Source organism: Chanos chanos, chromosome 2 (genome assembly GCF_902362185.1).
Source record: "Chanos chanos chromosome 2, fChaCha1.1, whole genome shotgun sequence".
NCBI classification, from domain to species: Eukaryota; Metazoa; Chordata; class Actinopteri; order Gonorynchiformes; family Chanidae; genus Chanos; species Chanos chanos.
The window spans coordinates 581,332-602,500 of NC_044496.1; the positions used below are offsets into that span (position 1 = coordinate 581,332).

Sequence of the window (21,169 nt, forward strand, 5' to 3'; positions counted from 1 at the left end):
AGTAGTGAGTGAACTCACTATATGGTGGACTGCATAGTGAGTAGTGAGTGAACTCACTATATGGTGGACTGCATAGTGAGTGCTGAGTGAACTCACTATATGGTGGACTGCATAGTGAGTGCTGAGTGAACTCACTATATGGTGGACTGCATAGTGAGTGCTGAGTGATTTTGGACGCGGCAACTGTCTCCAAACTTGGACGTAAGAAATGAAATACTACACAGGCAGACACATTAAAACCAAAAATATGTTTTTATTGTGAATTTACAATTTAACCCTTCACTGATGTGAACACAGAACTTATGCTTAAGGATGGTATTCATGACATCGTGAACGACAGCACTGATATTTCTTGAGAAAACGTGTGTGGCCATGATGACCTCAGTGCATAGATTTTGGAGTCACAGATACTTTTCAACATGGTGTACACAGTTTTAAAAAGTAGTTGGTCATAATAAGCACCATTACAAAACCCTCAGATTTTGGGCTTTATCTTGTTTACAAATGTTTCCGAGATTAAAAGTGGCATGATTACAGTATAGACACACTCCATTTACATGTAGCATAGGCGTAACTGGGGACAGAGAGGCTAATGAGCTCAGTTCGGCTGGTTGCTAAGACACCTGAAATTGTCAAACAGTTGCCGAAAATGCATTCTGGCTCCTAGTAAGAATTTTGCTCTAGTAGAAAATTACAGTGAATTCATAAATCTATGTTGACATATTATTAGCACCAGTAAATATGATTAACACTGATCTAATCTGCAGAAAAGATGGGAGAAAGCAGTAATGAAGCGGTGTCTGTCAAGCTTAAACAAAAACTTCAACCTCTGCTAAGCAGTTAAGAGTCTCAGCATCAGTGCCTTCTTACAGTCTACATGCCCCAATAAGTGTTTTAGGATTCAACATATCATCATACAAAACCTCATTCAAAGCCTTCCTGGACAATGCCTTACAAATTGGTTATTGTCAAGTGAGTCATTGAAAGGATTTCTTTCCATACTTAAATGATTAAAAAAAATCCCCAATGTTATGAGATTGTATCTATGATATGCGGAATCATCTTTGGGAATCACCAGTGTATTCCCCGCTGTCTCTTTGGTGCCAAACCATTCCGCTGTTGTCCAAGCTAATGGAGAACAATCTGAACTTTGATTCTCAGTGTGTCTCCCAGCTGTCCAGTGAGGTAGTCTTTGTCATAGTTGTCCTCCAGATGGGCCAGTTCTTTCTTCCTATACAGAGGCACGCTGCTGATTTGTAAATAATACGCTCCAGGCAGGAGAGCTTTTTTCTTGGCGAAGTGGAGATAGCTTATACCATCTCTCTGGTTGATTTTGAACAGGCCGTCATCATTGCCGAAGTCGATCATATAACGCACGTGGTTGGTGAGTGTGGACAGGGCAGGGGTGAGCTCGAGTATGTGCTGTTTGCTACTCAGTTCACTGATGTTCAAACTGAACTGAATTGTGTCCTCCGTGTCAACACTCGCCAGGCTGATGGTGTCCTGAACATCCTGTAAAACATATAAAAGCCAAATCTAGAAATAATTTCGACATTTGTCCTGACAGGACAGCAGACCGTACCTCCCAGAGATATAGAGGCATAGACTGAATAATCATAAAACAGCAGTTCATTGACATTTATTCACTGAGTTAACAATGTAAGCCAGAGCGACAATATTAAATGTCACGTGCTTTAGAGGAAATCACGTGCTTTAGTAGAGCCTAGCTCAAGGACACAGTTTATACAGCGCCATCTGATTTGAGTTTTAATCTCACTGCCCTCTGGTTACTCAGCCATTTCCCTTATCAGCAAACCACTGCCATCTCCTAGTTTTGAGTCACAGCTTTTAGTCTGAACCAGTCTGTGCGTTAAGTGTACATGTTACCTGTAGATCTCCGAAAGGCTCTTCCGCGGTTCCGTTCGCACTTCTGCGCCTCCTGCCCTTTTTAGGATAGCCATTGATTTTACACTCATAGCAGGCCTCTGGTGAGAGAGAGTTGTCATCACTGTCTCCTGGCTGGAGGCTGGTGGGGGCTGCGCTGCCAAAGCCCACCCCAGAGACACAGTGCCTGAAACAGAGCCAAAGGAACACCACTAATCAGACTCCCCCGACTTCACAGAAAACTCCCCCTAATCTGCACAGAGTTTCATCTGTGTTCACTGACATGTATATCCAGAGGTCTACCTTCTGTTTAACCTACGATACTGGTGAGAAGCCTAAAGTGCCTGAGGAAGAGACATTAGTCAGATTAGCCATTGTCAAAGTCCCAAAGTTTCTAAAACCTTTAAGTGAGATGTAATTTCAGTGGAGCCTCCTGAAAAGTGTGCTATCAATGATTTCATCTGGGCTCAGTGTTTAGCACTGTTGCTTCACAGCAAGAGCCCTGGGTTCGAATCCCAGCCATCCCAGTTCTCCCCGTGTTTGCTCCGGGTGCTCTGGTTTCCTCCCACCACAAAGACATGCATGCAAGGCACTGGCAAAAAGACCTGGAGTTGGCCCCCGCCGGTGCTGGCTGCTGCCCACTGCTCCTAGCTCATAGTGTGTGTGTGTGTGTGTGTGTATGTGTGTGTGTGTGTGTGCTCACTGCTCTAGTGTGTGTGTGTGTGTGTGTATGTGTGCATGTGCTCACTGCTCAGTTTGTGTGTGTGTGTGTGTGTGTGTGTGTGTGTGCTCACTGCTCAATGTGTGTGACAAATAAAGTATTTGTACTTCTTCTACCACTCATTTCATTAGCTCCTTGTCACGCTATCAGTTCTCAGATGTCTCAACATCTCCCACACATGGCTCCTGAGGAGTGTTGTTGGGCTGGGCTGGGAGTGGAGCTCACCCTTGTCCTGCCCTGAAGTAGCCTGGAGGGCATCCACACAGGTATCCGCCCTCAGTGTTGGAGCAGCCGTAGTTACAGGGGTTCTGGGATGAGGAGCACTCATTGACGTCCTGGCAGCCTCCACTCATCTGCTCATAGCTGAAGCCGGTGGGACACAGGCAGCGGAAGCTCCCCAGAGTGTTGTGACAGGACGCACTGCCACAGATCTGACTGTTCTGACATTCGTTCTCATCTGCACAGCAAAACAAAGACACACCAGAGTCACGACTCCTCACACACGAGTCACCATCACTCAAACATGTGAGACTTTCCACATCAGTGATGTTTACTCCTTTCAAAATGTCATAGAACTTCACCACATCAGTTTGAGTTGGTTGGTTGGCCTATATGTCTATGCAGTGTTAGTTGGTTGGTTGGCCTATATTTCTATGCAGTTTTAGTTGGTTGGGTAGCCTATATTTCTATGCAGTTTGAGTTGGTTGGTTGGCCTATATGTCTATGCAGTTTGAGTTGGTTGGTTGGCCTATATGTCTATGCAGTTTGAGTTGGTTGGTTGGCCTATATTTCTATGCAGTTTGAGTTGGTTGGCTGGCCTATATGTCTATGCAGTTTGAGTTGGTTGGCTGGCCTATATGTCTATGCAGTTTGAGTTGGTTGGTTGGCCTATATGTCTATGCAGTTTGAGTTGGTTGGTTGGCCTATATGTCTATGCAGTTTGAGTTGGTTGGTTGGCCTATATGTCTATGCAGTTTGAGTTGGTTGGTTGGCCTATATTTCTATGCAGTTTGAGTTGGTTGGTTGGCCTATATGTCTATGTGCAATTTGAGTGACATGTCGTTAGATACAGCTCCTTTTTGTTCAAATTAATCTGGACAGAAAAGTGTTGTTCTTCTGAGAGAAGGAAAGTAATCAAAAGCTGATCTTCTCTGAGAGAGGCTCTGATGGCAGAGCTCAGTGAGAAACTCAATAATGGGCACACAGATTCATCAAGGGATGAACTGAAAGTGATGTAGACTCGTGGAGGTCCTCACCGACACACTGATTCCACTGGTAGTGCTGTAGGTAACCCTGGGGGCAACTGCACCTGTACCCACCCACCAGATTCTGACAGCCGTGCTGACACCGATGATTCCCGTCACATTCATCCATATCTGAAGGGAAGTGATGGCCACACACAAACAAAGGTTAAACAATCACTACCTTCAGCTGATCCCAGACGGAACTAGAGTGGAATTGTTTTAATGAACCAATCAATTGCTCATCAAGTAGCCAAACTATCACATCATATAAGTGCATTAAAGCTGAGGAGGATTTTAAGGTTAGAGGTTTACTTAAAACAAAGCACTCCTTTTCTAACGTGTCACAAATGTTATGCAGTCTGTATGGTCACTGCGGACATGACGCATGGTGTGACTTTGAGCACATTTGAAAAGGAAGCGTCAATGTATATGAGGTGGCTCAGAGTAATCAGGCTGTGACTCACTGACCTTCACAGTGTTGGCTGCTTGGATCCAGTGAAAAGCCGCGCTGGCACTCACAGTTGAAGCTTCCAGGACTGTTCTGGCAGACACCATTTGGCCCACAGAGGCCTGGGTCTGTGGCACACTCATTATTGTCTGCAAAGGTAAGAACTCCGACTCAGAACCTACACCTCAGAACTCACACTCACAACTTACACCTCAAAAAATCAACACTCACCACTTACACATTGAGATGGCGAATTCTCAACTCTATGCAAAAAGAACCGAGCGAGAACCAATCAGTTCAGCGTGTGTTTGGTACATGACGTTCTCTACAGAGGCAGGAGTAACAAAAGAAGTCTGACCAAGATGGTGGAGGCTAAAGGCTACATGTAGCATGAAAACATGTATATGATTAAAAGATGTATGGGCAACCATTTGTGTCTACATCAACACGGGGTGTTGTCTATGTTACATGAACTTAGTCAGGGCCAGAGCAGTAGAAAAAACTCTCTCAACGGCTCTGGTTGCGGCAAATACACCACTGTAGACCTTGATTTAAGCACTTGAGCTTTTGAGCAAGGTGACTTGCTTGCTGTTTTGCAACCATGCCCCCAGAGCGAAATTTTGTAGGGTGAAATTTTGTAGGGTGAAATTCACAGGGTGTTTCACTGTGTGGAAGCCTAGCGTTACACCTCAAAAAAAATCAACCCTCACAACTTACACCTCAAAATCAACACTCACAACTTACACCTAAGAATTCACATTCACAACTTACACCTCATAAAGCCAACTGACACCTCAAAAAATCAATACTCACAACTTACATCTCAGAATGCACGCTCAGAACTTAGACCTAAAAATCAACACAGTCAAGCTGTTATATTCTCAGCTCAGTCACAGTTATATTCTCAGGAGTTCTCCATCATTTCCAACAGTTCTCCATCATTTCCAACAGTTGCAACACAGCAGCTCCACACATTGAGCTGGCCTAACCAACAAGATTGTCTTTAACTCAGTAACTCCCCTGACACCATTACAGCGAGTCAATGTTTGGCAGTCCAGAAGAAACATAATGTAAAGTCTGGAGAAGCCCGAAGTCTGGCACTTCATATTTCTACATTTAAAGTTTTGTAGACCTCAAAGAGTGTGTATGTGTATGTGTGAGTGTGTGTGTGTGTGTGAGTGTGTGTGTGTGTGTGTGTGTGTGTGTATATATGTGTGTGTGTGTATGTGAGTGTGTGTGTGTGTGCGTATGTGTGTGTGAGTGTGTGTGTGTGTGTGTGTTAGGGCTGTGCGATATGACGAAATATCGTGTGACGATAGAAAAACATCTTATCGTTTCATATTATCGTTTATTTTGCTGTGTTGCAAATCACACTCTTTACGGCAATATTTTTCATCTTTGGACGACGCTCTGCGTTCTTTCACACTGCATGGATGCAGGCAGGACATTTGCATGAATGCAACACAAACAAACATAGAGGAGAGTGAATAGGACACAGAACGGGATAATTCCAAACAGGAGAAAGACTCCAACCAGCCAAAACAAAACAAGGAGCTCCCTCTGCTACTTCTGTCACGTGGGCGTGGTTTAGGTATGAAAAGTTCACAAATAACGAAATACTTCATCTTTTGGCACATCAGCACCACATTGCGGCAAGCTGGTCTACTGATATTTCCCCTCTAAAATAACACGTAGCCTAAATTACAACTTTATTCTCATAATATTATGACTTTTTCCTTGTAAAATTACGACTTTATTCTCATAATATTATGACCTTATTCTCGAAATCTCAGAATGTTTTTTCTCAGTATAGACTTTAAATGTAATAAGAAATAGGCCTTTCTGTGTGGTCATTTTATATAAACTATTCATTGAATTTACAGAAAATGTGCTATATCGTGATAAGTATCGTTATCGGGACATGAATTGACCTATATCAGGATATGAGATTTTGGTCAAATCGAAAAGCCTGAGTGTGTGTGTGTGTGTGTGTGTGTTTGTGTCAGTGTGTGTGTGTGTGTGTGTGTGTGTGTGTGTGTGTGTGTATGTATATGTACGTGTGTGTGTGTGTGTGTGTGTGTGTTTGTGTCAGTGTGTGTATATGTATGTGTATGTGTGTGTGCATGTGTATGTATGTGTGTGTGTGTGTATGTGTATGTGTGTGTGTGTGTGTGTGTGTGTGTGTGTGTGTGTATGTATATGTATGCGTGTGTGTGTGTGTGTTTGTGTGTGTGTGTGTGTATGTGTGTGTGTGTGTGTGTATGCGTGTGTGTGTGTGTGTGTGTGTGTGTGTGTGTGTGTGTGTGTGTATGTGTGTGTGTGTGTGTGTGTGTGTGTGTGTGTATGCGTGTGTGTGTGTGTGTGTGTGTGTGTGTGTGTGTGTGCGTGTGTGTATGCGTGTGTGTGTGTGTGTGTGTGTATGCGTGTGTGTGTGTGTGTGTGTGTGTGTGTATGTGTGTGTGTGTGTGTGTATGCGTGTGTGTGTGTGTGTGTGTGTGTGTGTGTGTGTGTGTGTGTATGTGTGTGTGTGTGTGTGTGTGTGTGTGTGTGTGTGTGTATGCTCTCACCAATGCAGGCAGTATGATGCTGAGTAAAGCCTGGGGGGCATTTGCAGGTAAAGCCTCCGATGGTGTTGACACACAGGAACTGACAGTTATGCTGTTTGGTCGAACACTCATCCAGATCTGAGAGAGAGACAGAGACACAGGACAAAACTGAGTTTGACAGAAATCTTCACTCAGCAGTACAGTTTCAACTCAAATTCATTTACCACCTGTTTGTGAATAAAGAAAGAACACATCAAATAACAGTAGACAGAGTTGACTCTGGCTCTAATCCATATGAATATTCATTAAATATTTGTAAATTAGATTTGTAAATCCTTATCCCTTAAGTACACTGCAAATAAGTCATCTTAAATGGATGTTATTATGAGGTTTGTGTTAGACTAAATGTTATTGTGAGGTTTGTGTTATAGATTGAATGTTATTATGAGGTTTGTGTTATAGATTGAATGTTATTGTGAAGTTTGTGTTAGATTAAATGTTATTATGAGGCTTGTGTTATAGATTGGATGTTATTATGAGGTTTGTGTTATAGACTGAATGTTATTATGAGGTTTGTGTTAGGTTGAATGTTATTGTGAGGTTTGTGTTATAGATTGGATGTTATTATAAAGTTTCTGTTAGATTGAATGTTATGAGGTTTGTGTTATAGATTGAATGTTGTTGTGAGGTTTGTGCTATAAATTGGATGTTATTATGAGGTTTGTGTTATAGATTGAATGTTATTATGAGGTTTGTGTTATAGATTGAATGTTCTTGTGAGGTTTGTGTTATAAATTGGATGTTATTATGAGGTTTGTGTTAGACTGAATGTTATTGTGAGGTTTGTGTTATAAATTGAACGTTATTATGAGGGTTGTGTTAGGTTGAATGTTGTTGTGAGGTTTGTGTTATAGATTGGATGTTATTGTGAGGTTTGTGTTATAGATTGAATGTTATTGTGAGGTTTGTGTTATAGATTGAATGTTATTGTGAGGTTTGTGTTATAGATTGAATGTTATTATGAGGTTTGTGTTATAGATTGGATGTTATTGTGAGGTTTGTGTTATAGATTGGATGTTATTATGAGGTTTGTGTTATAGATTGAATGTTGTTGTGAGGTTTGTGTTATAGATTGAATGTTATTGTGAGGTTTGTGTTATAGATTGGATGTTATTGTGAGGTTTGTGTTATAGATTGAATGTTATTATGAGGTTTGTGTTATAGAGTGGATGTTATTGTGAGGTTTGTGTTATAGATTGAATGTTATTGTGAGGTTTGTGTTATAGATTGAATGTTATTGTGAGGTTTGTGTTATAGATTGGATGTTATTGTGAGGTTTGTGTTATAGATTGAATGTTATTATGAGGTTTGTGTTATAGATTGGATGTTATTGTGAGGTTTGTGTTATAGATTGGATGTTATTGTGAGGTTTGTGTTATAGATTGAATGTTATTGTGAGGTTTGTGTTATAGATTGAATGTTATTATGAGGTTTGTGTTATAGATTGGATGTTATTATGAGGTTTGTGTTATAGATTGAATGTTATTGTGAGGTTTGTGTTATAGATTGAATGTTATTGTGAGGTTTGTGTTATAGATTGGATGTTATTGTGAGGTTTGTGTTATAGATTGAATGTTATTATGAGGTTTGTGTTAGATTTACGTGTTGTCTTTTCTCAGTCCCAGTTCAGAGGAAGTGTGGATGAATGATAGAACGCTACCCGCTCTGCAAAAAGAATGTTTTAATTGTAAGATAAAACTGGAATCTACCTCCATCATGCGTGTGTTTGAGTGTGTGTGTGCGTGTGTGTGTGTGCAGCATGCATGCATGTGTATCTGCACGCGTGTGCACTAAGGGGAGGAATGTTTGCTGGACAGTGGAAACAGGCAGAGCTGATAGGAGAGTGAAATGCCTCCCACAAAGATAGTCTGTCTGGGTCTTATGCGCCAGGAAACTTCATAAAGCCCCATTTCAGCTAGCACACAGGCCTCTGCCCCGGTCATCACCCCTCCCAGCACAGACAGTTCACAGACTGCTACACTAATTATACACTATTCTACCATCCCACAGTCCGAAGTCACTGACCTGCAAATGAACCAGAAAGCGGAAACATAACAGGCAAATCCCAGCACACACATGTAAATAAAGATGAGAAATGGTAAAATAATGAGTGTAAGTTTCAGTTTGTTTGTGAGTTCTGCTTCTGCCCAGACGTGCTCTGGACAGGGCTCTGTTTGAGGGTGAAGACGTGTTTCAGCATTACTGTCTACAGGAGTCTTTCTAAGGGAGTACAAACTCAGAGTTTTTGGCCGGACACAAAAGATCACAGTCTCTCCACATAAAACAGAGACCTGGCCAGCAGGAGGGAAGCAGGGAGAAATTCCAAGTGGAGCGACACGAGGTAAGCACTCTTTGCTTTTTTGCAGAGCAAGGCAGTGGGCAAAGGCCCAACTCGCTCCCTGCCAAATACTAACCCTGAAAAGACGTCCAGTGAAAACCTGCGTGGTGTTAGACACTTCACTGAATGACCATGGCCCGGTGAGGCTGAAAGTGACTTATGTGTGTCTGTGTTTGAGTATGTCACCTCTGCAGCTCTTCCCATCCTCCTGGAGAATGTATCCCCTGGGGCAGGAGCACTGGTAGCTTCCATCCGTGTTCTTACAAATGAAGTTGCATGGTTTTGGAGCCTGGATACACTCATCGACATCTATAAGCAAAAGCGGCGTTGAGAAGGAGCAGGCATTACTCATTTGGGCCTGTTTGTGAGGGAAATGAGCTCTGTCAGACTGCTGTGTTTGTAGGAGAGTCCTCACCTATGCATATGGTTCCAGTGATGTCAGCGGTGTAACCTGGTTTACATATGCAGCTGTAGGAGCCGAGCGAGTTCACGCACTGCCCGTTCTTACACAGGTTACCCATGACACGGCATTCGTCGATGTCTAGAGAAAACAGCTTGACTAAGACAACACGGCAGGAAAATACGCCAGAGTTTGTGAAAGCCACACACTGCACCGTGTACTGTACCTTGGCCGTCAGTGGTGTAGCCTGGACCCAGCGGGCACATTTTCTTAAACTGGGTGGTGCCAGGGAGGGGGCATATCTCACAGTTGGTGCCCCAACCACGGCCCCCGTCGCAGCAGCACTCTGATTTAGTGACGCTGTTGCGGCTGGTGGAGGTCATCTGGCACAGCGTCTGGAGCACCTCCGTGAAGCAGAAGCCCTGCCGATTGTCTGCCAGAGGACAGGGAAGAGCGTACGCAAGGCACGTTAAGGGTCACTCAACTACCAGTCATGGCCGAGTTCCCAAACATGGTGTGAAAATCGACACGAGACTTTAAGAAGGTTCCCTACGTGCCAAAATCCTTAAACGCCTCATGTTTATGCAGTGTGGTCCTGTGGGGAGTTGAATTAAACCACAGGACTATCTCACAGGCTTTGCTCAGCAGTGTTTACAATATGCCATCAGATCAGATCAGACTGTGTAGTCACTCCAAAACAGACAGCATAATGTGAAGGAAACTCCTACGTATAGGAACTACATACTCTCACCTACAGATTCTCAGCCCTCAGACTTTGACTTCATGACATTCTCCTGAGGTTTGACACTACAGCTAACTGTGTTTTTACAGTGGAAAAGAGGCAGGACACACTCACCGATACACTCAGTCTGCGTGGGGCTTGGGCTGAATCCTTGGTCACATTTACAGCGGTAACTGCCCACAGTGTTCTCACAGCGTCCGTTCTCACAGATTCCAGGCTTCGCTGTACACTCGTTCAAATCTGACAAACACCAACACATCCAACAGGTTGCCCTCTTTTGTGTGCTTTGTTTTGCTGTTAATTTTGATAATTGTAGGAAAATAAACAGCCACTTTTGAATTTCCAACACTCTGTCACTGCCAAACAGCCCAGAGCTGTTATCTACAGTAGATTACACTGATACCAATGGTCCTTGACAAGTTTTAGTTTCTGAGTTGTCTGACAATGTTAAACTAAACAAATCTAAGTGCCAAGCGTAGGAATTTCAAAAGATTACAGACTTCAAAAGACCAATGTGAGGTCCTTTTTTCCCTGTCTTGAGCTGCTAGCATTACGGTTTACTGGTAAGAGTCGAGACACAGTTTTATCTGGGGCGCTGATTTCACTTTTACAAGGCTGACCCGACTTTTCACTTCCTTAGAGACTGGAGACACACATGCCCACCCACACACACAGAAAGAGAGAGAGAGAGACACACACAGACAGACAGAGAGAGAGACACACAAAGAAAGAGAGAGAGAAAGACACCCACACACACAGAAAGAGAGAGAGAGACACACACACACACACACACACACAGACAGACAGAAAGAGAGAGACAGACACACACAGACAGACAGAGAGGGAGAGTCACACACACACAGACAGACAGACAGAGAGAGAGAGACACACACACACACACAGAAAGAGAGAGAGACACACACACACAGACAGACAGTGAGAGAGAGAGACACACACAGACAGACAGACAGAATGTAGGCGACTTACCCATGCAGCCCTCTCCATTAGGCTGTCTTACGTAACCCGGGGAACAGATACACATATAAGTGCCAATCAGATTCTTACACGTCATCCCTCTAGACTCACAGTCGTCCAGACCAGCTTCACACTCATCTTGGTCTGAGAAAGACAGAACAGCTCCAAATCTCAGCTGCACACACGTCCAAAGTTTACGTTCATTTCTGCTGTCACGTGGTCTGTGTTTGTCTATAGCGTACGAGAAGATATACCTCTTCCCTGACAACAATAAAAAGTCGGTATTTGAAAGCATCACACTCAATGCAATGAGACAGTAAACCCGATCCACCAGTGCTGGGTCACATCTGTTTAAAAAGAGGCTGGGGAACTGTGTTTAGACATGTAATGTAAATAATATAGTCTAGTCTGGACGCCGAGGGACTCCGCCTGGCTCAGCTTCACGCTGTCAGCGCTTCACAACGGCATTCAACACAAGTTAACAGAAAACAAACTCGGTCTTATTTTGTTATTTTATTTAATGAAAGATGAACGGTTTTTAAGAGTTTCCTGTGGAGAAAGAATAGTTAATAAACTACCTTTGCACATCCTCCCGTCCTCCCTGAGGATGTAACCGGTGGGACATTTGCACTCATATGAGCCGAAGGTGTTGACGCATCGGAAGGCGCAGAGCAGAGGGTTCTCGGCACACTCGTTCACATCTGAACAGACACGTTGCATCACACACATTAATCAGCATTAGCACCAAAACCTGACGGTTTGACTGCACTGGCTCAGTGATGAGGTGCAGTGTGAGTGCAGTTCCTCAGTAATAAGCTACACTTGATTTTGCAGGTTGAGCATGATACCACACTGCAGTCATAGATACCTTCACAGCTCATCATTGGCCCAGGTTCAAAGCCCTCATCACAGGTACATTCAAACGCCCCTTTAATATTCGTGCATGTTCCATTCCCGCATGGATTCCCAAGCTCACATTCGTTGGTATCTGCGGAAAACATTCATCAGTCACATTCCCTTCCACTGATGTAAATCAGCTTACAGAGAAAGACCACTGAGGCCACTCACCCTCACAGTTCACTCCTGTATAGTCCAACCTGTAGCCAAAGGGACATTCACAGCGGAAGGAGCTGTCTGTGTTTATGCAGTGTCCGTTATTGCAGATGTTCGGGTTTCCAGAGCATTCATCTATATCTGTTCCCAGATGAATTCAATGAAAATTCATCAGTGACACTGTTTACAACCACTATGATATTAGCATCAGAATCATAGTGAGTCACCAGCAGAACAGTGAGTCAAGAGAGGAACAGCCAGTTAACAGAAGAACAGTCATTCAGTAAATAGAGGAACAGTCAGTCAGTGGAGGAAACACCAGTCAATGGAAACAGTCAGTAAATAGAGGAAGAGCCAGTCTGCATGTTGTGTTGCTGGTGTAAGGTAAGAGTTTTATGAGCTTAATTAGACTGCACAGTCTTCTAATGGTCTAAGTGATGGCTTTTGTTGTGTTAATATGTAGTGAATCTGACACTGACATGGATCTGAGGGTCTATTAATCTCTACAGTAACAATGGCTCAAACTCCTTCAATCGACTCATTAAAGACAGTGGAGCTATTGGCATGTTCAGATGGGAGACAGGTTCTTCATAAAACAGTAACTTACCCACAGGGTTGTCACTCGGCCCAATGACCTGGCCAATGCCATGGCACAAGACATGAAAGGCGTCTGAAATCAAACACATTCAAGAGGGTTGAGCATGGATCACAAAGAGCACGGGAAGCTAAAGGTATCTGTCTAAAGGGTGAGATTTGTTCAGAAACCCTGAGCGCACCATCAGTTGGACTGGGGCAGATCTCACAGGGGTCTCCCCAGCCTTGGCCCGGCATGGCACTGCAGCAGCAGTCTCCTTTAGTTGTGTTTAGAGGTTTGGGGACCAGGCACCTGCCATTCTCAAACTTAGTGTAGCAGTAGTTAATCCGAATATCTGAGAGGTAAGGGGAGAGGAAGAGAGAGAGAGAGAGAGAGAGAGAGAGAGAGAGAGAGAGAGAGAGAGAGAGGTGGGTAATGCAGCAGGTAAGGCCATTTCAGACTCGTCCTGCCAGGGGTCTGTCTCACTCAGTGAACCATGACAAGGAGGAAGCTATTTTTCTGCCTTTGCTGCTAATGAGAAACAGATGTTAGAGATTTGGCCAATGATTGTTTTTGCTGGCTTCACCTTCACCTTACACAAATAATCCATTTGACCCCCACAGATCACACAACCCATCCACCTGTGCCACGACGGGGGCCAGAGGTCTGTTACTTTTCCCCATGAAAGTGATGTGTCTGCCTCTCCCAAATGTCGAGATTTACGCTGTCAGATCTTCTTGCACCAGCTGTGTGATATACACTGTGTGATACAGATTGTGTGTTATAGGCTGTGTGATTTAGACTCTGTGTTATAGGTTGTGTTATATAGGCTGTGTGATACAGACTGTATGTTATAGGCTGTGTGATATAGGCTGTGTGTTATAGGCTGTGTGATATAGGCAATGCGATATAGACTGTGTGATACAGGCTATGTGTTATCGGGTGTGTAATATAAACTGTGTTATAAACTGTGTAATATAGGCTGTGTAATATAAGCTGTGTCATATAGGCTGTGTGATATAGGCCGTGTGTTATTGGCTGTGTAATATAAACTGTGTTATAAACCGTGTAATATAGGCTGTGTAATATAGGCTGTGTAATATAAGCTGTGTCATATAGGCAATGTGATATAGACTGTGTGATACAGGCTATGTGTTATAGGCTGTGTAATAAAGACTATGTTATAAACTGTGTAATATAGGCTGTGTAATATAAACTGTGTGATATAGGCTGTGTCATATGGGCTATGTAATATAAGCTGTGTGATATAGACTGTGTGATACAGGCTATGTGTTATCGGCTGTGTAATATAGACTGTGTTATAAACTGTGTAATATAAGCTGTGTAATATAAGCTGTGTGATATAGGTGGTGTGATGTAGGCCATGTGTTACAGGCTGTGTAATATAAGCTGTGTGATATAGGCTGTGTAATATAGGCTGTGTGATATAGGCTGTGTGATATAAGCTGTGTAATATAAGCTGTGTAATATAAGCTGTGTAATATAGGCTGTGTGATATAGGCTGTGTCATATAGGCCGTGTGTTATAGGCTGTGTAATATAAACTGTGTAATATAAGCTGTGTAATATAAGCTGTGTAATATAAGCTGTGCAATATAGGCTGTGTAATATAAGCTGTGTGATATAGGCTGTGTGATATAAGCTGTGTAATATAAGCTGTGTAATATAAGCTGTGTAATATAAGCTGTGTAATATAGGCTGTGTCATATAGGCCGTGTGTTATAGGCTGTGTAATATAAGCTGTGTAATATAAGCTGTGTGATATAGGCTGTGTGATATAGGCTGTGTCATATAGACCGTGTGATATAGGCTGTGTAATATAAGCTGTGTAATATAGGCTGTGTAATATAGGCTGTGTAATATAGGCTGTGTAATATAAACTGTGTAATATAGGCTGTGTAATATAGGCTGTGTGATATAGGCTGTGTGATATAAGCTGTGTAATATAAGCTGTGTAATATAAACTGTGTGATATAGGCTGTGTAATATAAGCTGTGTAATATAAACTGTGTAATATAAGCTGTGTAATATAGGCTGTGTGATATAGGCTGTGTCATATAGGCCGTGTGTTATAGGCTGTGTAATATAAGCTGTGTAATATAAGCTGTGTAATATAGGCTGTGTGATATAGGCTGTGTAATATAAGCTGTGTCATATAGGCTGTGTGTTATAGGCTGTGTAATATAAGCTGTGTAATATAAGCTGTGTAATATAGGCTGTGTAATATAAACTGTGTAATATAAGCTGTGTGATATAAGCTGTGTGATATAGGCTGTGTCATATAGGCCGTGTGTTATAGGCTTTGTAATATAAGCTGTGTAATATAAGCTGTGTAATATAGGCTGTGTAATATAAGCTGTGTCATATAGGCCGTGTGTTATAGGCTGTGTAATATAGGCTGTGTAATATAGGCTGTGTAATATAGGCTGTGTAATATAAGCTGTGTAATATAGGCTGTGTAATATAAACTGTGTAATATAGGCTGTGTAATATAGGCTGTGTGATATAGGCTGTGTCATATAGACCGTGTGATATAGGCAATGTGATATAGACTGTGTGATACAGGCTATGTGTTATAGGCTGTGTAATAAAGACTATGTTATAAACTGTGTAATATAGGCTGTGTAATATAAACTGTGTGATATAGGCTGTGTCATATGGGCTATGTAATATAAGCTGTGTGATATAGACTGTGTGATACAGGCTATGTGTTATCGGCTGTGTAATATAGACTGTGTTATAAACTGTGTAATATAAGCTGTGTAATATAAGCTGTGTGATATAGGCGGTGTGATATAGGCCATGTGTTACAGGCTGTGTAATATAAGCTGTGTGATATAGGCTGTGTAATATAGGCTGTGTGATATAGGCTGTGTGATATAAGCTGTGTAATATAAGCTGTGTAATATAAGCTGTGTAATATAGGCTGTGTGATATAGGCTGTGTCATATAGGCCGTGTGTTATAGGCTGTGTAATATAAGCTGTGTAATATAAGCTGTGTAATATAAGCTGTGCAATATAGGCTGTGTAATATAAGCTGTGTGATATAGGCTGTGTGATATAAGCTGTGTAATATAAGCTGTGTAATATAAGCTGTGTAATATAAGCTGTGTAATATAGGCTGTGTCATATAGGCCGTGTGTTATAGGCTGTGTAATATAAGCTGTGTAATATAAGCTGTGTGATATAGGCTGTGTGATATAGGCTGTGTCATATAGACCGTGTGATATAGGCTGTGTAATATAAGCTGTGTAATATAGGCTGTGTAATATAGGCTGTGTAATATAGGCTGTGTAATATAAACTGTGTAATATAGGCTGTGTAATATAGGCTGTGTGATATAGGCTGTGTGATATAAGCTGTGTAATATAAGCTGTGTAATATAAACTGTGTGATATAGGCTGTGTAATATAAGCTGTGTAATATAAACTGTGTAATATAAGCTGTGTAATATAGGCTGTGTGATATAGGCTGTGTCATATAGGCCGTGTGTTATAGGCTGTGTAATATAAGCTGTGTAATATAAGCTGTGTAATATAAGCTGTGTAATATAGGCTGTGTAATATAGGCTGTGTGATATAGGCTGTGTAATATAAGCTGTGTCATATAGGCTGTGTGTTATAGGCTGTGTAATATAAGCTGTGTAATATAAGCTGTGTAATATAGGCTGTGTAATATAGGCTGTGTAATATAAGCTGTGTGATATAGGCTGTGTGATATAGGCTGTGTCATATAGGCCGTGTGTTATAGGCTTTGTAATATAAGCTGTGTAATATAAGATGTGTAATATAGGCTGTGTAATATAAGCTGTGTCATATAGGCCGTGTGTTATAGGCTGTGTAATATAGGCTGTGTAATATAGGCTGTGTAATATAGGCTGTGTAATATAAGCTGTGTAATATAGGCTGTGTAATATAAACTGTGTAATATAGGCTGTGTAATATAGGCTGTGTGATATAGGCTGTGTGATATAAGCTGTGTAATATAAGCTGTGTAATATAAACTGTGTGATATAGGCTGTGTGATATAGGCTGTGTAATATAGGCTGTGTGATATAGGCTGTGTGTTATAGGCTGTGTAATATAAGCTGTGTAATATAAGCTGTGTAATATAGGCTGTGTAATATAAGCTGTGTAATATAAGCTGTGTAATATAGGCTGTGTAATATAGGCTGTGTAATATAAGCTGTGTAATATAGGCTGTGTGATATAGGCTGTGTCATATAGGCTGTGTAATATAAACTGTGTAATATAAACTGTGTAATATAAACTGTGTAATATAAGCTGTGTAATATAGGCTGTGTGATATAAGCTGTGTGATATAGGCTGTGCGTTATAGGCTGTGTAATATAAGCTGTGTAATATAAACTGTGTAATATAAGCTGTGTAATATAGGCTGTGTAATATAAGCTGTGTAATATAGGCTGTGTGATATAAGCTGTGTAATATAAGCTGTGTAATATAGGCTGTGTGATATAGGCTGTGTAATACAGGCTGTGTCATATAGGCCGTGTGTTATAGGCTGTGTAATATAATCTGTGTAATATAAGCTGTGTAATATAAGCTGTGTAATATAGGCTGTGTAATATAAGCTGTGTAATATAGGCTGTGTGATATAGGCTGTGTCATATAGGCTGTGTCATATAGGCCGTGTGTTATAGGCTGTGTAATATAAGCTGTGTAATAAAGATGTGTAATATAAGCTGTGTAATATAAGCTGTGTAATATAGGCTGTGTAATATAAGCTGTGTAATATAGGCTGTGTAATATAGGCTGTGTAATATAAGCTGTGTAATATAGGCTGTGTAATATAGGCTGTGTAATATAAGCTGTGTAATATAGGCCGTGTGATTTTGGCTTGTGTAGACGGTCAGACTGTGCTGAGACTGATGTGCAGATGAAATTCTGGGACATTCAGAGTTACTGGGATTATGCCTGAGAATTATCTGTAACGCTTTTGTATTCTCCTGACTTCTACAGCCTGTTTTTAATTTTCTGAAGCCATCTCTCATCTTCACACAGTCCTCCCATGTGTGTGGGGGCAAAGCGAGGACCATAAACTGTTTCTCCGAAATGATGATGTCATGGGTGTCTTTGGTGGGAACTCCCTGTCCTGTCCCTGTTTCTCAGATGATGAAATGGAAAAGGGTCCTGGTGGCAAACAGGCCTAGGGTCAGCCCTAATCACGGAACAGCTGTGGGATCACCATATCTGGGCAGGCCTGGTATCAGGCCTGATCTCAGAACAGGCCTGGGGTGTTGGGGGTGGAGGTTTCATCTGGACACCGTTAACTGCTCTACAGGCCCAAAAACACTGGTAAACAAACAGATCTGACACAGCCGTCTGCTGTTCCGGGCCTGTTATGGAGCATGTCCTGTCTTACGGAGTCTGATTCCAACCTAAACATTTATTTGTCTTCAACTACCAACGTAAGCATTACCAACATGAGGATTTATTCATGTATTGTATGGTATATGAGCACTATAACTGAACATGCAGCACTATAACAGTAAACAGAGCGACCACACCACTGAGGACAATGTTGTGGTAACTGAATATTGCATTACATAAGTAATAAAACACAGAAAATTGAAAATGACTGCATCATCATTAAGTTGTGGTGTCGTTTGAGGTTGGAGAATAATTCCAGTTGGGTGGACTTACCCAAACACCGTCGGCCAGAGGAGGAGAGCTGGAAGCCAGGTGGACACTCGCATTTAAAACTTCCCGGTGTGTTCTGACACGTGCCATAGATACACATGTCTGGAGTCTGGGCACACTCATCAATATCTGACAACAAAACACGTTTCTTATCATTAACAACCACAAACGATCAATCTGTTTGCTTTTTGACCGTTCTGTGTGGAATCTCATCAGCTCTTCACGATGACCTCACTTCTGTCATAATTCAGACCAAATGCTAATATGTAGACCAGCACCACTAGCCATGTTTTAAGACAGTCTGTGTGACGGGGAGGGTCATGAAGGGCGAGGTATTATCCTTTCATTAGTCTGATTGTGTAAACAAACTCAATCGCTCTTCCTCACCACTCTGTGGTTTAAAGAGAAAAACCGTCTGGAGAGCTCAGCATGAGTCGTCTGCAAAAGCCCTTTTTCAGATGTCTGATCTGAACTGGACGTTACTAACCACAGGGCTTTTGACTACACATCTGTGTGAACAGGTGCACTCTTCTGGAAGACATACATTGAACATTTTCAGGCTGTCAGCAAATGCCAAGTTACATCTATATTTGGAGTCGCCTTTTAGCCATGCCGAAACTCATCTCCGAACATAGACTGCTCTTATCCACGGTATGGAACCTCATATAATGTTTAAATATACATTCTTTCACGACCATATGCTGCCATGTTTCTGTGAATAAAATCTGTCCTCAGCTGCGGAGCAGAGTGGCTTACCTTCACACCTCTCATCACTGATGTAGTAACCCACAGGGCAGATGCACCTGTAAGAGCCATCCAAATTCTGACAGGTTCCAGGACCACAAGTCCCAGGATTCTGTGCACATTCATTGATATCTGTGAAAAAAGGCGAGGCACAGTGAGGCAGCACATCTCAGTTCCTGAGGCACAATCCAAAGCAGTGGTAGAAGAGACCAGGAGTGTTTTGGCAGCAGTGTGTGTCAGCAGAGGGCATTTTTTGGGCTGTTTCTCACCCACACACATCCTGCCGTCGGCCGTCAACTCGTAGCCGTCCCGACAGACGCACACGAAGGAGCCCACGGTGTTGATACAGTTCCCATTCCTGCACAGGCCTCTCTGAGTGGCACACTCATCAGTGTCTGAAAACAACACACAGCAATGCCTAATGTCCTACCACCATCCACTCCTAAACTCTGTGTAAACATCAGACCAATGTCAGGCTAGGTCTCTGCATGAACTTATGACATAACTGTAACAAAATTAAAAAGATATGAAAAAAAAAACCATAATTAGAGAAAAGTCTGTAAGGTACTGAGGAGCGACCGGCAGACTGTGTGTGTGCGGCAGAATGTGTGTGAGGCAGAATGTGTGTGTGAGAATGTGTGTGTGAGGCAGAGTGTGTGCGTGAGGCAGAATGTGTGTGTGAGGATGTGTGTGTGTGGCAGAATGTGTGTGTGGCAGAATGTGTGTGTGAGGCAGAATGTGTGTGAGGATGTGTGTGTGAGGATGTGTGTGTGTGGCAGAATGTGTGTGTGAGGCAGAATGTGTGTGTGAGGATGTGTGTGCGGCAGAATGTGTGTGTGTGAGGCAGAATGTGTGTGTGAGGCAGAATGTGTGTGTGAGGATGTGTGTGTGTGGCAGAATGTGTGTGTGGCAGAATGTGTGTGTGAGGCAGAATGTGTGTGAGGATGTGTGTGTGGCAGAATGTGTGTGTGTGTGGCAGAATGTGTGTGAGGATGTGTGTGTGGCAGAATGTGTGTGTGCGGCAGAATGTGTGTGTGTGTGGCAGAATGTGTGTGAGGATGTGTGTGTGGCAGAATGTGTGTGTGTGTGGCAGAATGTGTGTGAGGATGTGTGTGTGGCAGAATGTGTGTGTGCGGCAGAATGTGTGTGTGTGTGGCAGAATGTGTGTGAGGATGTGTGTGAGGCAGAATGTGTGTGTGAGGCAGAATGTGTGTGTGAGGATGTGTGTGTGTGGCAGAATGTGTGTGTGAGGCAGAATGTGTGTGTGTGTGGCAGAATGTGTGTGTGAGGCAGAATGTGTGTGTGAGGATGTGTGTGTGTGGCAGAATGTGTGTGTGGCAGAATGTGTGTGTGAGGCAGAATGTGTGTGAGGATGTGTGTGTGTGGCAGAATGTGTGTGTGAGGCAGAATGTGTGTGTGTGTGGCAGAATGTGTGTGTGCGGCAGAATGTGTGTGTGGCAGAATGTGTGTGTGGCAGAATGTGTGTGTGTGTGGCAGAATGTGTGTGTGGCAGAATGTGTGTGTGTGTGGCAGAATGTGTGTGTGAGGCAGAATGTGTGTGCGGCAGAATGTGTGTGTGAGGCAGAACGTGTGTGTGAGGCAGAATGTGTGTGTGCGGCAGAATGTGTGTGTGTGAGGATGTGAAATGCATGGTGTGAATTTATCACTGGTACAGGTGATGTGAACATACCGATACAGTCGTTGTTGTGTGAGAGCTGGAAGCCAGGGTAGCACAGACAGTTATAGGACCCCACAGTGT

At 42.6% G+C, this 21,169-nt stretch overlaps 1 protein-coding gene across 1 annotated transcript in view; it reads right to left on the reverse strand.

Annotated features, from left to right (window-relative positions):
- Window positions 1-233: 233 nt before the first annotated feature.
- The window catches only part of fbn1 (fibrillin 1), a 68,298-nt gene continuing 47,362 nt past the window's right edge, over window positions 234-21,169 (reverse strand). Inside the window, exons 47-66 of the mRNA XM_030793300.1 lie at window positions 21,101-21,169; window positions 19,680-19,805; window positions 19,423-19,542; window positions 18,670-18,795; window positions 13,188-13,340; window positions 13,019-13,081; window positions 12,427-12,552; window positions 12,227-12,346; window positions 11,937-12,059; window positions 11,371-11,502; window positions 10,498-10,623; window positions 9,868-10,074; window positions 9,657-9,782; window positions 9,428-9,550; window positions 6,865-6,981; window positions 4,318-4,446; window positions 3,862-3,981; window positions 2,831-3,062; window positions 1,888-2,071; window positions 234-1,512 (exon numbers count right to left, since the gene is read on the reverse strand). The exon at window positions 21,101-21,169 is cut by the window's right edge and continues 48 nt beyond it. Coding sequence (XP_030649160.1) covers window positions 1,129-1,512; window positions 1,888-2,071; window positions 2,831-3,062; window positions 3,862-3,981; window positions 4,318-4,446; window positions 6,865-6,981; window positions 9,428-9,550; window positions 9,657-9,782; window positions 9,868-10,074; window positions 10,498-10,623; window positions 11,371-11,502; window positions 11,937-12,059; window positions 12,227-12,346; window positions 12,427-12,552; window positions 13,019-13,081; window positions 13,188-13,340; window positions 18,670-18,795; window positions 19,423-19,542; window positions 19,680-19,805; window positions 21,101-21,169 — 2,906 coding nt within the window. The 3' untranslated portion in view covers window positions 234-1,128. The remainder of the gene's footprint in view (window positions 1,513-1,887; window positions 2,072-2,830; window positions 3,063-3,861; window positions 3,982-4,317; window positions 4,447-6,864; window positions 6,982-9,427; window positions 9,551-9,656; window positions 9,783-9,867; window positions 10,075-10,497; window positions 10,624-11,370; window positions 11,503-11,936; window positions 12,060-12,226; window positions 12,347-12,426; window positions 12,553-13,018; window positions 13,082-13,187; window positions 13,341-18,669; window positions 18,796-19,422; window positions 19,543-19,679; window positions 19,806-21,100) is intronic.